This window comes from Lycorma delicatula, chromosome 4 (genome assembly GCF_047948215.1).
Source record: "Lycorma delicatula isolate Av1 chromosome 4, ASM4794821v1, whole genome shotgun sequence".
NCBI lineage: Eukaryota > Metazoa > Arthropoda > Insecta > Hemiptera > Fulgoridae > Lycorma > Lycorma delicatula.
The window spans coordinates 138,926,439-138,944,963 of record NC_134458.1 but is presented as its reverse complement, the minus strand read 5'-3'; the positions used below and the strand labels follow the sequence as shown (position 1 = coordinate 138,944,963).

General features: G+C 33.2%; 1 protein-coding gene across 1 annotated transcript in view; it reads left to right on the top strand.

The window, feature by feature from the left end:
- Positions 1 to 5,720, top strand: part of dre4 (SPT16 homolog, facilitates chromatin remodeling subunit dre4) — a 77,619-nt gene extending 71,899 nt beyond the window's left edge. Inside the window, exons 22-23 of the mRNA XM_075364254.1 lie at positions 3,158 to 3,400; positions 5,050 to 5,720. Coding sequence (XP_075220369.1) covers positions 3,158 to 3,400; positions 5,050 to 5,056 — 250 coding nt within the window. The 3' untranslated portion in view covers positions 5,057 to 5,720. The remainder of the gene's footprint in view (positions 1 to 3,157; positions 3,401 to 5,049) is intronic.
- The last annotated feature ends 12,805 nt before the right edge of the window (positions 5,721 to 18,525 follow it).

Below are 18,525 nucleotides of genomic sequence, written 5' to 3'. Positions count from 1 at the left end.
CTATAAGTTCTTATTCTGGTTCGGTAACCCTTCTGGTGTAACTAGAGCTTTTGGAGTTTCCATTTTCTGTATTACAAAGAACAAATTGTTATTCAAAGAAACCCTTTTAGTTTCTTCAAGATCTTTTCATTATACTATATTTATTTATATACAATATAAATATTTTGTCTGGGCACTGATGACACTTTATTGTGCTCCCAGAAAAAACTTTTCATTATTTTTTTTTGTTTTTTAATTATAAGAAATCTATTATCCTAGTCCTGCTACACTATCAATGAATAAAGTAGCAGCAGTAGCAGTTGTCAGAAATTGTCGTCAAATACAAAAACATAAAACTAATTAATTAGACTAATCTATGACTGAAAAAATTGTTTCTGTATTTCTTATAAAAATTCATTATCATTGATCACAATTAGCTACTGACAAACAATTTTTGTTTCTAGAGTGGTCATGTGATACATGACCTATCTGCTTTTAATGCTGAAAAAGAATCTGAAGAATGAATTTTTGGTGGTGACATGAATACATTTTGTTGTAAAAAAAAAGTCAGAATTGGAAATTGTTCTTAATTCTGGTTTTTTTGTTATTTAACCAAGTAGCAGTTAAATTTTGACACATATTTGTAAATTTTATGTGTTGGTATAATAGTAATGATGAGTATGTGAAATTCACTAGATGTTATAGAACAATTTTAGTGGTATTTAGGGAAAAATGAAAGCATTATACAGATCTATATACATTTTGACTGGTTATGACACTTGGTTATTGAACAATAATGTTGAAACTAAACAGCAGTTGGTGCAGTGGCGGCATTCATCTCTGAAGCCTAAAATGTTTAACCAGGAATCACAAGAGTGGTAGGTTATGGGGACACTGTTTTTGGGTAACAAAGAGATGCTCATTATTGAGTTCTTTTATAATGGAAGTAATTAAGTGCTGCATTACATTAAACATAAAAAACCTTGATTTACTATTATGTATGTGGGAGGTAAAGGAGGGCACTATGTCCATTTTCATAGATTTTCAGATTATGACCTAGCCTTACGAAACTCTTCTGCGCTCTTCTCAGTGGTATATAGCACTACGTCCTCCATTTATAAATAACCAATTTAATCACTGGTAAAAGGTACTAACAATCATAATTGTTCAAAAGAAAAAATACACTATCTGGATATGTAGCAGTTTACCTCGATGCTAACTTAATGATAATAGAACCACTGCAGATAGTGCTTTTTTCTTCTACATAGTTATGAATATTTGTTAGTCACTCCTTACAGACACTGACTACTGTTTACTGTTATTCACATATTACTGTTTCTGTATACAATCCAAGTGAACTTCTTAACAATATTAGCTTAATAGAAAAAAAAATTAGTTGTTGAAAAAAAATTGTGTTATACTACTTAATAAAGTCTTTTAATTTTAAAATAGTTCTGGTATCATCAGAAAAATGTATTTACCGAAAGGAATTGCAATTGAAGAATCATGTGGACAAAGATCATAAATATTTTTACAAATGAACACTATAACAATATTTTTATACAAGCTAAGAACAAAAAGTGTTTACAGTTATTTTATTATTACAACCGGTAAAAGAAATTAATTAGTATACTTATTATCATGTTAATCCTTATTTTTTAATTAATTATTATTGTTAATAAAAAAAATGTAGGCATATGTCTACAAAAACCACATAGTGAAATTTCCAGCATACAAAAGTCATTGCAGGGAAAGGACAGCAAAAATGTTTCTGGAACCAGGACTAACAATTGAAGAAATGTATAATTTATATCTTAAAATTCTGCACAAAGAATAATGTCCATTCAACAAAAGTTTCTAAAAGGTGGTAGTACAAGGATATATGAGGTGTGGCTATAAAATAACGAGACTAATGCTGCTACAGAAGAACTGCGCAAGTGCCAAATCTGTACAACTGACAGCTGTGTAGCATAAAACCTTCTCTTTCGATTGTTGCAACTCCAGTTTTTGTAGATATATCTCTGGATATATGTCTGGCCGAGGCTTTCGTTTGGATAACACTTTTTTTTGTTTTGCCGAAAAAATAAGTGTTTTATTAGAGCAAAGAATTGTTTTGAAATTTCATATGAAACTTGGAAAAACCACTACTGAAACTTATTAAAAGAAGTATATGGTAATGAATGTTTATCACGTGCGTGGGTTTTTGACTGGTTTAAGCATTTCCAAAGTGGCCGAGAAGACGTTGAATATGATGTTCGCCTGGATCACCCTTCCACATCAAAGATGGTTAAAAATATTGAAAAAATTGATAATCTGATCCAATCTGACTGTTGCTTAACTATTCTTGTCTTTATTCAAGGTCCTTGCTCAACTCTATGAAAAAATAAGAAGAAAACAACACTTAATTGTAGAAGAACAAGTCATGGATTCTTCATCAGGAAAACGCATCAGTTCACACTGCATTGTCTGTCAAGACGTTTCTAGCCAAGTATAAAATCCCAGTGTTAGACCATCCGCTTTATTTGCCTGACCTGGCACTATGTGAATTTTACCTGTTCCCAAGGTCAAATCTGCTTTAAAAGTAACAAGATTTCAAGACGACTCTGAAAGAAAAAGCGGCACGTGTCATGAAAGAGCTCAAAGAAAAAGACTTGCAGCATTATTTTGAAGAATGGAAAATTCACTTGGAACATTTTAGGGATAGAGGGGGGTGTATATTGAAGGGGATAACTAAATATGTATAAATTTAAAATAAAATATTTTACAGCATTAGTCTCATTATTTAATTGCACACCTCATAAAGCTAGTAGATTGATTTGAAAAATATTTTGCAGTGTTTGGCAGTTTTGTGGCAAAGTAACACATATGTAAATTTATTTTAATTTAATAAACTATTTTACCGCTCTTGTTTTTGTACAAATTGGTCCTTATATAAAATAACATGCCTCTTATACACTCTATTGTTAACATTGACTTTAAATGAAGGTGTAAGTAGTAAATTTAGTTGTGAAATGTTTCTTGTACTTGTACAGTATAATTGTACATCTTTTTTTGAAACTGAATTATTTATTAAATTTATGAACCTGTATTTATAGTTAAACCTGCATCTGCACGCATGCGCATTTTTTTTTTAGTTTCATACTATTACTAGTGGAATAAACAATTAATTTTTTTTCAGCCCAGGTAAAAATAGGCACAGTGATAAGCATAGCAGTAGTGACAGGCATAAGTCTTCGTCCAATGATAAGCATAAATCATCAAATCACAAATCGTCACACTCAAGTAGCAGCAGTAGTAAGCATAAGCCATCTTCATCACCTTCTAAACATTCATCAAGTTCCAGTAAACACCATTCTTCCAGTAATGATAAAAAACGGTCCCGTGAAGATGATGGTAAACATAGTAGTTCAAAGAAACATAAGTAAGTTCCATACTTTTATTTACTTTTCTTAGTTGACTTTTTAATTATGTTTTTAATAACTTTTTCTGAATGTCTAAAAAAGTTGTATTCATACCATTTTTGTAAATATTTTTAACATTTTGTGTAATAGGCTGGTTGATAAAGTTACCTTACCTGCTAGTGTAGTAACCCCCCCCCCCCCTTGTGGTGATTCCAGTTGCCACACCACCTCTTTCATTCTAGCAGGGTTTCATTCAACTTTAGAGGGTCTAAAAGATTAACTCTGGTAAAGCCCATCAGGGCTAGAATGAGAGTTAATCTTTTAGACCCTCTAAAGTTGATAGTCATCAGTTTGGCCTCTATCAAGATGCCACTGATGCAGATACCTTGGCAGACATTTCCATCAGTGTATTTTACACAAATTGCTATTGTCTTCATATGGCCTCTTCCAACCACGATCACTTACCATAACTTACAATTATCAAATTACCTGATTCATGAAAGTGCAATCCCCATGCCTTCCTGTAACATTGAAGCTTTCATACAAAAACTCTTCCTATATCTACCTTCCTCTAGCAACAGTTGGGTCCACACTACAGCTTGGCAGTGGTGGCCCCCAGAGCCCCCGCAGTATTTGGCCGGCTCCTGCGGGTAGGCCTATTGGTCGGGCTGCCAGCCAGGGCGCTTAAAGCTCAGGAAGGTGGCTACCTCAGTAGGTTGGCCTGGCTTGCTGCCCCAACAGATACGTTGGCATCTGCCAGGAGGTCCTACATTGGGCTGACCAGGGAACTTCTTTCCATTTTCTTGGTCTGCTGCAGATAACGGTCCATTAATAAATGTATTTTCAGTACTGGACTTCTGCTTTAATGATAGCTAATTTGTGGTGGGGGCCATGCCATTCTGGTGGGATGTTAGGCAGCCAGCTGGCTTATTAGGAGGGGAACTTGTACAGGCACGTAGGTATACTGTAAGTCTTGCTAACATCTGAACAGCTGGCGACACGCTTGCAGTATGAAGCACAGTAATTAACAACAATCTAAAATAATTTTTGACCTCATGACAAAACCCATAGTTTATCAACATTTCATGAATATGTGAATTTTTTGTTATCAAGAAAGAGATAGAAACCAAAACTGTAACAAATAAAATTCCACATGAGTCTTATTTGCCAAAAATATTCAGCAAGTAACAGCAGCATTATTACTATAATAAAGTTTTTGTATATGTACAACAATAGCAGATGAGTGACAAGTTTTTTCAAATTCTTATTAATATTATTATAGAAAAATATTGTATAATAAAAAATCATCTGCGTTAATGTATAAGTAAGAAAAGTGTAAGTTTAAAGAATGCACTGAGATTTGAACCAGAGACCCCTCAATTATGAGACTAACCACTAGAAAATTTTTAAATGAAGTTTACTTGGAAATGGGGCCAAGTTGGAAGCTGCTTGTTTTGGATTAAAAGTAGAGAATCCCTTCTTACCACCCTGCAAAACAACATCAATAATTCTTATTATACGCTGACCGCCTGCCCTTGTAAGTATAGTATATAAAATATCTCTTCAAAGATTATCTCTTTTTTGTTAATCAGTATTTTATAAAATATTTAAATACATATTGATTACAACAATTTTAAATTCTCATTTAAAATTATCTTCTTTTTTTCAGGAAATGAGCAGATGATGACGTTACTCATATTTTTCATTTCTAAACTGACTGTTAGCACTTGGTTCACCTTTTAAGAGTATAAATATTAATTAACATATCTATATGATGTTAATGAGCTACTTTTATTGGATGTAACAGAATTATGTTTTCTTTAAAGAAAGTGATTTAGTAATAATCTGCTGAAATTCTATCAACAAACACTTTAGTTGAATTATTTGTACAAGTGTCAAAAGATTTTTACTATACATAAGAAAATTATCAAACTTTCTTTTTTTTTTTTTTTTTTTTTTGTAAGTGCAAATGTTAACATTTAAGTGAAAACTGTACTATAAATAAAGATTCCTATTGCTGGAAAATGTCTGTATGCATTAAATTTAAAATATGGATTATTATTTAAGTACAAATTATGTTTCAGGTGTTTGTTTATTATTTATATAATTAAATTGTACATAACATACTGCCATTTCCACATAGATGTTACTCAAATTTACTGAATCTGCTAAATTGGTTGAAATGGCATTTGTTAAAGAATTGTCGGGATTCTTTAAAAAAAAAATTGTAGCCAAGACATTATCTAGACGCATTTAAATTTCTTACATAGCAGTAACAAATTATTTTTTACTTTTAGTAATTTAATGTAAGAACTAAAATACATATTGTTTAATACTGAATTAGTCCCATTTATTCTTAAATCTCCTTCGTCCATTTTCATGTCTGTTTCTAATAACAGTTAATATAAGATTATTATATAAGATGTTTTTAAATTGAGGTCCATTTTATTATTTATAGGTGGTCCATTTAAATTGAGATGCATCTATCTCAAAAACTACACATTTTAGGAAAACAATTTTCCTATTAAAGTTTTTCCATTTCAAGGGGAAATACGTTCACAACCTATGTTGTCCTTGTTAAGGTCAAATAAAGGTCATTTTAAGGTCAACTTAATTTGTTTTAAAAATAGGAACCTATATTTCTTATTGCAGAATCAAATTCTTTGCAAAAAAATTAAAGTTTCATTTCAAACTTTTTTTCTAAGATTGATAGATTTTTAATTATTCTTCTTCAAAAATGCTGCAGGCCTATAATAAATTTCTGTTTTTAGTTTCATTAGGTCTAACCCAGCCGACGAGTATGTTACTCGTTTAACATCAGTTGGATAGGTATATCCAACTGATGTTAAATTTTAAATTAAAGAAAATTAAATTTTAAATAAAAAATAATCAAGTAAAGTATTAACCTAAATAAAATCCATTTTTGTTTTAATGCATTTTTTAATCAAATAGTACATACCAGTATGGTACGTAGCCTACATGTGTTGCACGCTTTGGTTAGTTAAGTTATGTCTGCTCTGAAAATATTTGGTGTAATGAATACTCATACCCTAAACATTTTTTTTTACGCTCTTTATTTAAAATAATTACAAAAACTTTTCTACATAAATTACTGCTGTAATTTATTTTAGAATACTTCATAAATCTTAGCATTTTTTGATACATTTTAAGAACAACCCATGAACATTTAATAAGTTTCTCTCTTGATATTTCTACAAACGTTTTTATATGCTCTCATGTTTTCAGGGGTAGTTGGAAGGTAACCTCATAAAAAATGTTACTGGAGTAATGTTAGGGGAACAAGCAGGCCAGTGAACTGGACCAGCTCGACCAATCCAACAATCATTCTATTTGCGGCCCAAAATTACTCTTGTGATAATTGAATAAAGTGCAGGACAATCATCATGATGAAACTACATTGTTCTTCTCTTCTTCAAGGGTAGTTCATCAAACAGTAAAAGCAACTGATTTTCTAGAAAATCTATATATTTCTCTTTGTTCAAATTTCCATCAAAAAAATGTCTGATTAATGTACAGCCTACGAGTCTGCACCAGACATTGACAGTCCACAGATGGCTGATGTTCTACGTCCCTTAGCCACCGTGGATTTTGCACTGCCCAATAATGCATATTATGTATGTTTACTGCTCCATGATTAGTAAAACCTGATTTGTTGAAAAATAGAACATGATGAATAGAATGATGATATACCTATACTTTTTCCAATGCCCAACCACAAAATGCTGCTCTTAATTCAAAGATGTTGCTATGCAATTCCTGATACAGTGAATTTTGGTATGGTTGGAATTCAGGCGTTTTAATATTCTCAGAACACTGGTTTTTAATATCCTGGAGTAACGCAAAATTCTTCAACTAACGTGAGGATCTACAATGACCACCACGGCCACCACTATTTCATTGTTTTCTGCTATCACAGTATTTCAACGGTTCCTATTTTTGGCCCCCACACTTCCAGCATCACCAAACTATTTTACAATTCTGTACGCAGAAGCATGACTTGAAAGGAGTATTTCTACCAGGGAATCGTAGATCATACAAAGCTACTGTCTGATCAACATTTCAGTGACATTTCTCATAAAGCAAAATTACGTAATTTTTTTAGTTGTAAATCATTACATAATTTTCAATAAATAGAAAAATATTAATTTAGTATCTATTAATAGTTGGCAAGTAACAAGGTAGTAAAAACTTAATTGAAGACTCTGATAATACGTTCTTTAGACAAATGTCATTTGCAGCTTGAGCTGCTTTAAGCTATTTTAAAAGTTTGTTGGAGTTTACATGCTCAACTTCTTTTTCTTCTTCATTATAGTTAGCACTGATTGTATTTTATTTAATTTTCTTTTATTTAAAATTTAACATCAGCTGGGCCAAACCTAATGAAACTAAAAGCACTAATTTATATGCCTACAGCATTTTTGAAGATGAATAACTAAAAACTCAATTATTGAAAAAAAAAGTTTAAAATGAAATTTTAATTTTTTTTCAAAGAATTCAATTCTGCTATAAAAAATATAGGTTCCTATTTAAAAAAAAAAAATTTGCCCTTGACCTTATCAAGGACAAAATAAGTTGTGAACGAATTTCCCCCTTGAAATGGAAAAACTTTAATAGGAAACATTTTTCCTAAAATGTGTAGTTTTTTAGATAAAGATGTCTCAATTTATAAATGGACCACATGGTATATAACAGGTGATAGCAAAGTCGCGCAACCCAAATGACAACAAATTGTTTTTTAGAAAGCCTTTTTATTCATTTGCAAAATAGTAACATTACAAAAGTATTACAAGTTTATAATAAGTGCTGGAAATTTCCACCACAATTTTTAATGCATGAATCAACGCATTTTCTTACATTGTATGCAACCTTTTTCTGTGTAGCAGCAGTGACATTTGATATACAATCCTCAATATTTTAAGTTCAAGTTATGTGGGTTATTTATACATTATCTTTCAAAAAGCCCCACAATTAAAAATCAGGAGGACTCAGGTCTGGTGAATGAGGAGAGGCCATAGACCACAAGAAATTATCTGTTCATCAAAGAGATTGCATGCTACTGTTCGGTGTGTGCACAGTTGCTCAGACTTGTAGTCAGCGATTGTGTTCATCAGCATATAGCAAAGCTATAAACTGCATGATTTTTTCCTGATACCTTTCATCTGCGATGGTCTCTTAAAAAAAAATAGGAACACATTTGGGTTTTCTGAAGACCATATTCTGTAATTTTGACTGCTAACATATCCGCTAAAATGAAACCAATCTTCATTGCTGAAAAAACCTTGTCTAGAACAGATGTCATTTCGAATAAAACTTCTAAACCATCGGCAATACTGCATTCATTTTTCCGTATCTCATTCTTGGAGCTGATGACTTATTCAGTACGGATGTAATTTTAGAAGTTTAGTAGCCTTATGAACACTTTTGCAAGATAGCCCAATCTGGTAAGAAAGTCTTTGAGGAGACTTTTTTTGGAGAATGAAGAAGTGCTTCGTTTCATTTATCATCTGCAGACTATTGTCTTAAAACGCTTGGATGGCTGGTATGCTTACGGTCATGTATCCTGATATCCTTCTACCTGTATCCTGATATCAAATAAAACAACAAAATAGTGGATTTATTCGGTTCATTAGCATCTGGAAAAACATTTAAAAAATCTTCTTGACACTTGGCACACAATTTCAATTCACGACAATAAAGATGTGTTCTTGCATAAAAGACATTGCTGCTCTTACTAAACAAACTGCTTGGTGCCACACCCACTGTTGCCCAGAGGTAAAATAGATGGCGCTTGCATACCTAAGTTATTTCAGTCAATAGTCAGCTTTAGCAACAATAATGTAGTTCTTTTGTTATTGTGTACATTCATCTACTTATATTGAGTGCTACAATTTGTGATCCTGCCAAATTTTGAAGTGTGAGGAGTATCTGATTTTTGTTGGCAAAAAAAGAACTCTGAAATTTGTGACGTTTATGAGCTGAATATTATCAGTGACACTAAAGTAATACAATGGTGACACACTTCAAGAAGGGTGAATGAATGAAAGTTCACAATGAAGAAGTGGTGGCCAGCTGTATGTGATATCAGATGATTTGTTTGACAAAAAATTTGAGGAAACCACCACCACCGTGTCCCAATTGTCTGATTTATGAATTTTTGACGGAAAAATTTGACTATAAAATGTGTGCCAGTTGGTTGCCGAAGACATTAACTGATACACAGTAAAAAACTCCTTTGCTGCAGCACATGAATTTTTGTGGTATTACAAAAATGAAGGTGCTGAATTGCTTGTTCACATTTTTATTTGATTGTAGAAACAAAGCAGCAGTCAGTGTGATGGCGGAATTCTCATAATTTCCTAGAGTGAAGAACTTCAAACAAGAATGTTTGGTGAAGAACCTTACAATTACTGTTCTCTTGGGGACAAGAGAGTCTCTTGTTTGTCAATTAAGTGATCTTGGAACTACTTTATAGACAAAACATTATTATAATACATTAAACTACTTTAATATAGATAGCAAAACATTAAAAAATCATAGAAGAGTTATAAAAAACTAATGACAGGCTTACAGGTTGTGTTATATGACAATTCCCAGCTACACATGGCAAATCAGACAATGAGGCAATTAGAAGAATTTTCAATCATTCACCCTCTAGCCCTGATTGTAGCTACCAGTAATTACACAAATCTGCGATGGTTGAAATTTTGTGTATCTTTGCTGTCCTAGGAGTATTATTTTGAGATTGCCGCACGTAATCCACTTATGATTGTTGTATTTAATGTTATCTATAAAGAATTCCAAATTATTGTAACCCTCTTTTAAATGGACAAAATGTCCAACTGGTATTGACAGATATGTATTCCCATTGTGAAGGACAACTTTGAGGTTTCTTTTGGATGAATCTATGAACAGTCTCCAATTGGTATTTTCATACAGAATGTTAAATAGAGTCAAAAGTCCATGTACATCAGTGCAGAGGAGTAATTTTCCTTCTTCAGAAAAACATGGAAGAAAATCCTTTTCTCTGTAAAGGAAGGGAAATTCTTTAATACTGTGTTTGTAGGAGACTAATCTGTGTCCACAGGATGATGTGTTCTTTCATGGATACATTTGCGAAAGATGCGACTCAACTGCAGGCAAAGGATGATGAAGATGTGACTGTATTCTTAACAGAAATAGTATTGGCCATGTAGATAACAACCCAAAAATAAGAAGTTATTAGTGCCATTCAAAATGAAATAGCAAAAAACTGCTTCCAAAATCTTTTTTTAAAGCGATCACAGTCTCGTTGTTATCTTTGTCTTGTCTGTAATAGTGATTTGCCTCAGAGTCGGCTAGCAGATGGATAGGAAAGCAGACAAAGATTCATTTAGCCAATATGATGAAAGTGATGACACGATCCACTAAGTTTGCATACCTGATACTTTAGAGTGCAAGTGAATATATCCCTCTATCATCTGGGAAACCAAGGCCTGCTATTCCTTGGTGGAAGATGGCGGAGAGCATTAAGGGATTATCACAGGACTTTGCATAATTTCAATCATAGGTTTACGACAGAAATGCTTGTGTCTGCTGCAATGTGAGGGCTGTATGCCATCGAGTGTTTCAGTGTGCTAAGCGGAAATTATGTCGATACTGTATCTTTGACAATTCCATCATTGGTTGTTTGGATGAAGGTATGGGCCATGTGTGAATCAGGACAATCACTGCCGTCGATTGGACTAGAAACCAACAGCATCCTCATTAATGCACCAATTGGTGTGGCGAACATGATTGGTTACTCTTTTAGGTCAGTTCCACTAACATCATTCTTTTGTCCTTTTGCAGGTAGAAAGTGTGCCTTTTATTATCCACGATTCACAAAATAAATTAAACATTAGTTTTTTTTTATGAACTAAGGTATGCTGTGAAAAATTCCTGTGACACTTCTCCTGGAAATGATAATATCAGGTTCACCAAGTTACCTCAGCTCCCAGATACACATTGCAATATCTTTTGTCCATTTATAACAAAATATTCTCTGACCATGTGTTTCCAGATTCTTGGTCAGAAACATTGGTGATTCCTGTACTGAAACCTGGGAAAGGTAAACTGTGCCCTTCAAGTTATTGTCCTATATCCTTGACCATTACTATGTGCAAACTGATGAAACAAATGATAATTGTCTAGTGTGGTACTTTGAGAGAAACACCATATTGCTAACAACACAATTTCTGTCAAACTAGATCGGCTATTGATCATGTAGTTGTCCTGAAATCTACTATTCAAAATTCCTTCCCACCTTGCCAAGGCCTGGTTGCAGAATTTTTTTATATGCAATAGGCATACACATGGCTTGGAGGAGAGGAATCCTAAATACACTACATGAATGAGGTATACAAAGAAATCTTGCATTTATCAGGAGGTTTTCTTTTGAGTTCAACTTGAAATGACTATATTCAAAAGTTTCACTATGAACTGAATACCACAGGAAAATGTACTAACTGTTACCTTATTTGACGCAGCCTAAATAGTATAACAAATTGCTTGCTAAAACCTGTTGTGTTCTTTATTTGTTGATGATTTTTCAATTTATGTAACTTCTACAACTTTAGCTACTAGTGAGAGGCTGCTCCAAAATACAATAACCTGTTTAGAATCTTGGTGTAAAATGACTGGATTCACGTTTTCTGTGGAGAAAATAAATTGCATTGCTTTTCATGCTTCAAGGAAGATACTGATCCTCAAGCTGTTTTTGCATAGTGAACCAGTTGAACCATGCACATGGGTTAAATTTTTAGGAATGTGATTTGACCAGTGCATGGGTAACATTTAAAGGAGCTGAAGGTAAAATGTTTAAAAATGCCAGACATGCTGAAAGTTTTATCTAATACTCAAGTATGCATGGGGTACTTCTACTGAATTCTAGTTCGTTCCTGCTTAGACTACGCTGCATGGCTTATTCGTCTGCTTGGTCACTGCTCTTAGAATGCTTGATGTGGTCCATCATTCATTGATCCATGCATTTTGTTCAAGCCCTGTGGTAAGTCTACTAGTGGAAAGGGTGAGCCATCCCTGAGGTGGTTGCATGTGAGGTTATACACCACCAAAATTCAGTAAGTAGGTAAGTTCAACTTACCATATTAATTCCAAGAATTGATTTTTGAAGGATCCCACATTTTCAGTTTGTATTTGATTCTATAATTATATTAAAATAAATTGTTTTTATAATTTGTGAATTTTGAATTTGTCAAAATTATTACTGGTTTACACAGTTTGAAAATAAGTGGACAAATGTGCAAATTGTACTGTCCAACTGAAGATGCAGGATCCCATGAAAATCGATTCTTGGAATTAATATGGTAAGTTTAACTTATCAATGTAATACTGTGTTTTAGTGGTTTAAATTTCATTTAATATTAAATATTATTAGTATAGTGTCAAAATGTTTATATATTATATAAAGGAATATGATTCCTAAAGGATCAATTTTAGAAAAATAATATATATACAACATAACTGTATAAACTTATACAAGTTTATACAGTTTTTGTATGCTATATTATAAAACAAACTTGGCATCGATTTATCTTTACAAAACCCTACAGATTTCTGTAATGTAGGCTTCTTTCGTTTATGCCACTATATTTTATCTTTGCTAATCATGCAGTATTACCCATTATATATTTATAATTATATATTTTTCTTCTAGTTTATATTTTATATAATATATGAGCAGTGGCGGCTCGTGTATATGCACTGTGGAACTACAGCACCCCTATTTCCACTTGATATTATAAGTAACATTTAATATGAGTCCTTTTTTCTTTAATTCTTTCTTTATACTTAACAATGTATAATCCTTAAGCTTAATGTCAGTAGTCATCCCCCAGTTTATGAAAAAGATACAAAAATTGTTGTATGGAACTGTGCGCTTCACAGTTCCAGCAGTGTTGTGTGCATGTGCACATAGGAAGCTGCAAGGGAGAGATCACTGTCACTCCTGCAGTGCCGACCCTGGCTTGCTGATGGAAGGTAGTTTTTTTTTTATACTACGTGTGTATGGAATGTTCCTTGTTTGTAACCTTTTCTAGTTTAGTCGGTGGAAGGCATATGAAAGTGGATCAGTTGTTTTTTCAGTAGTGATCAGAAGATGGTGGAAAGCAAGAGCTCTTTGATTGCCAAATCTGTCCAAAAACCTCTGGAAGGGCAAAAGAGAAGATAATTAGAAAAATTAATTATCTGTTTGTTTCTGTGTGCATAGAAATTTAAATTGAGCACCATTGGACTGTTTTTAAGTAGTGTTTTTAAGTAGACATTTTATTAAGTTATCTAATAATACTAAAAATATTACCTATATTGACATTTTATTATTTATTTGGTTAAACTGAGTACAGTTTTTAAGCACAATCTGCTTAAAAACCATGTACCATATTCTTCAATGTGATAAAGTGTAGAATTAGATTATTATCCTGCTTCCAGCTATTCTATTTGATTCATTTTTTTCAGTTCTTTTATTTTACAGAAAACTTTTAACTACGGCTTTGAAAAGGCCCAGAAAAAATTTTTCTGGAGCAGCACCCCCACTAATTTTAGCTATGAGCTGTCACTGTATATGATTTATATATCTCAACTAGTTCTGAAGTGTACAACTTGACCATCGAAGCTAATTTGCTGTTACAAAAGAAACATTGTTAATTTACAGTTGTTACAGTAAACATTACACTAGACAAACTGAAGCACTTTCATCTGCAGATAAAAAAAAACTCACTTGATAGAAATAAGATATAGAACAAAACTTTAATATGTAATGCAAATGAAAGAAAAAACAATTTGAATTATATTTACATTTCATTGTAACCTTTAAGTTCAACACAACTAGCCTAATGAGATGTTTGAGGAGTTTACCATTTATGTCCATCTGTTCAAAATAGTACACTATTTATTGATCACTTCATTATAAGAAAATTTTTTCCTGTGGATCATTTCTTTAGGTTTGGGAATGGATAGAAATTACGAATACGATTTGCAGTTGCAATTGTGCCAGTAATTTTTTTATTAGCCAATTACAATCTGGTTTTTTAATTTCTTTGCAGTAATACTCACTGATGATCATTTTTCATTTTGTAAAATAGTGAGAATTTTGTTCTTTATATCCAAAAACATTGGTCAGCAAAAAACCTTTTCCAGCAAAGGGTACTGACTTTGCATTTTTCTATGTTCTTTTAACTCTTTTGCCCATTGTTTTAACTGGTTTTTTTTGTTTCAGATGTAGAGTGAAAAACCTCAGATCTCACTGATGGTTACGAATTGGTGCAAAAATTCATTTTGGTTTCACTTGAATTGATGTAAGCTCAGCGATTAAACATCCACTCAAACAGTTTGTTGGATGTGAACAAATGCAAAATTCATATACTACAAATCTTCATACCTAGACGCTTGTGTTGGATGTTGCACATATTCAGCTGAAATGTTTACCATCTCATATTCTTCTCTGACTTTAAATCTACATCTGTCAAAACAATTTTACCAAATTTTGTGATCATTTCTTCAATTGTCCCTGTGATGTTTATCTTCACAACTCTTTCAACCATGTTTTAAAGTGCAACGTGTAGGAATGTATGTTCCTACAAGCGTAGAAGTGGTTTTAAATGATAGTACAAACTCAACTAGTACTACACTTAGCTTGATTTTTACTAGAATAGTTACTTTTGTTTTCAAATAGTACCACTTTGAATTGCAATGGTGAAGTTCCTCACTTGGATTTAAAAATACTTCTGACAATTGTGTAAGTTTCAGTGTAAGAGTTATTGTACTGTGTTTTAAGATCACTACCAAAAACAGGAAAATAAAATATTAAAAAAAAAATGTTATTCATATTTTTTTATTAGCTGTTTGTTTTAATTTATTAATTTTGGAATAAAAAATGGAGTGCAACTATATAATAAAAATAGGTGCCTTTTAAAAATATAAGTTAATGCTAAACATCCACTGGTTAACATGTTCAAGGTCACAGATAACAATATTCATATCAACTTCCTAAATCATCATCCTGGTCATATGTATCTGTTTTAAGTTTGGTAATTTTAAGTCCCTTTATTGTCCACAATCATTTAGTAAACATTTCCACAACTTTATAATAACTTTTGTGTATAAAATTTTGCCTATTTGTTTTCCATTTTATGATACTACTACCTAAGCATTTTTTTAAATTTATTATTTAATAAACACATGTAATTTTGATTAATAATGCAAGGTGTATAAATGTATGGTAAACAAAAATATAGGGGTTTTAAAGGTATTTAATATCTCTTTAACTATTATCTTCAACTAGTTATATCTCTTTAACCTACAATAGTGAGTCACAATTAAAATGAAAGAGTAACCCTTACAGTTTTTCCATACACATGTTCAATGTAAGCACCTTTCGTCATCTGGCACACATTCAACTAATACAAGAATTAGTTCCATAATTTAACCAGCATTTCTGAAGTAATGGAGGCGACCACTGCTTCAATTCAGGTCTCAATCCTGAACTTCAAAATCACAGTGGGTTAGATCTGGTGACCTTGGAGAGTACTGCAAACAAGCCCTATCATCAATATCCAAATAAGCAAGTCCTGTCACACTTGCTTCAATGAAAAAGAACAGCTTGTAAACTTGCCATCTGGATATCACACAGAAAACTTAATTTTGGAAAATCCCCTTCACATTGTAAGAGTTGAAGGAGATTTTTGACTCCCTAATAAGTTCATTATGTGTATTAACTTTTTCACTTGATGAAATGTTGACTCATCACAGAAAACAATACAATCAAGAAAATCCTCATCTTCATGCAGTAACATTTCAATTGCAAAGTTGTCAGGCTCCAAAGCCTGTAACAGTGTAGACGATAGGAACCATATGTAAATGTTTCCTTAAAACATACCACACCAGCATTGCTACTTCTCAGCTAGCCCTGCTAACATTTTTTAGAACTACAAATAGTCCCGTACTCTTCCCTTTACACATATGATCATTCAAAACTGATTATGCCATCGACATACATTACTGTCACTTGGAGGATCACAATTAAACTTTCTACAGCATGCACATTGAACTGTAACTGCAAATTCACATTTAGTAAACTGCATTCTGTTTAGGGGGTTCTTCGTTAGCTGTGCTGTCAAGCAAAAATATAGATAATTAATCTACGACAATGTGCTTGAAGAAAACTGAAAACTGTCCTTTTTCTTCTTTGATTCTAAGCTTAAATCAGCACTGCACACCTCATCCAAGCGACATAAATTAAAACCTTGATATTCTTTTTTGTATACCCAGTATATTCATTTGATATTTATTCTTTAAAAGAAGACAAAAATTGGTTAATCAAATTAGAGATATTAATTCTTTAAGTTGATTATGAAATATGAATTTTGTTAAATAATTTAGTGGTCCCCCTGATGAGTAGTCTTACTCTTTAAAATTTTGAGGGTTGGTGTCTCCATGCCTCTGCAGCTTTTGTTCCCACTACAAGCAGGGCTACAAAGCACTACACAAATTACAACATATACCCATAGGAAAAATGTGCTAACTGTGGGAGAACACATTCTGCTCGCTCACGACATTACCCAACTTTCAAAGAAGAGAAGGCACTGGATGTCTCTTTCACTGCCGTGACATCAAGTAAAGCCCCTATAAATGCAGGTATCCAACAGTGTGGATTCTACAATGAGTTGAAAAAACTTGTTCACATGTTACCTGATCAGGTTGCTTCAATTACTGCAACTATTTTAGAGCTAACGAAGATGAATAAAAAGTCTGTAGTTGCAGCTAGTGGGATCCCTCTCAAAGTTCCAGTCCCCAAAGTTTTACCTGTACAGGCAGGTGTGGTAAGCCATCTAATAAGCTCCCTGTTAAGGGAAACCATACATCCACCCCCTCTGGGATGTCGTCTGTTACTTCCCATTTTTCAAGATCACCACCTGGAGGGTATGGTTGAAGAACCACCCAACCCAAGGCCACTGGAGTCTTTTAAAATCAAAAATTCTAAAAAGAAAAACCAGATCACCTACAACTAATTTTTTTATATATTTATCTGTAATTCAATATCTATAGTTAACTACGCTCAGAAGTTATTTCTGTGAGAGATATGACTGTCTTGTAGACAGCAGAGAAACTGGTGGAGTAGCCACACCTACTTCCACATTTTCATGCGGCATGAAGTGTGGCTGGAAGGATACTACTGGCTCTCCTCATTCCTGCTGTTGCTGTAAAAATTTCTCAAATTGCATATCTGCAATTTGTATCTCTCACCATACTCAGAGTTCAATGCTCTAGACATATCAAATTTCCTGGCACATATTCCATCACCATCATTAATAGTAGGAGACTTTAATGCCCTATATCATGGGTCTCATCATTTTGCTTCTCACGAGGAAATACAATAAACAGAGCGAGACAAGACTTGGACCTCTATCTACTGAATGATGGATCATACACTTTCATGTCCTTATCATTTGTACGCTGTCCAACATCGACCTCTCCTTGTGCTCACCGAGTTTACTCCCTCGTCTTAATTGTCTGTTTGTGACCACTTTTACGGCAGTGACCACAGACCAATTATTATTCCTTTTGGTGTTGAACGTGAGGTGAACAAAAGGCCATGAAGATGAATTGTTGAAAAGGCAGGTTAGAGCGGTTACCATAAAGCCTTCCCGTCACAGTATGACGATGGTGCAAACGGCCTTTATCAGCTTATCTCTGTTATGTCCCTGGTACTTGAGAATACCACTAGACATAATCCACAAACATCGGCACTACGTGGACACCATTTCACGCTCTACTCCCACGTCTACTATGTGAAAAAATCCGTGCATTTGCGGATCACTGAATCTATTCTCGGACTCGTTCATGACGGAGAACTCCTTAAATCACCTACTGCAGTGGCAAATAACCTGACAGACTTACTGTTCCGTCTCTCTCTTCATCTTACACTTATGAATTTCAGAGATACAAGGTAAGGTACAGATAAAAGTATTATCGTTAAACTTGCTGATTTGGTCGGTGAATTAAACTCTTCATTTTCATTCAACAAATTGTCACACGCAGTTAAAAACTTACGAGACACTTCTCCTGGACCTGACAACATTAGTTATTATGTATT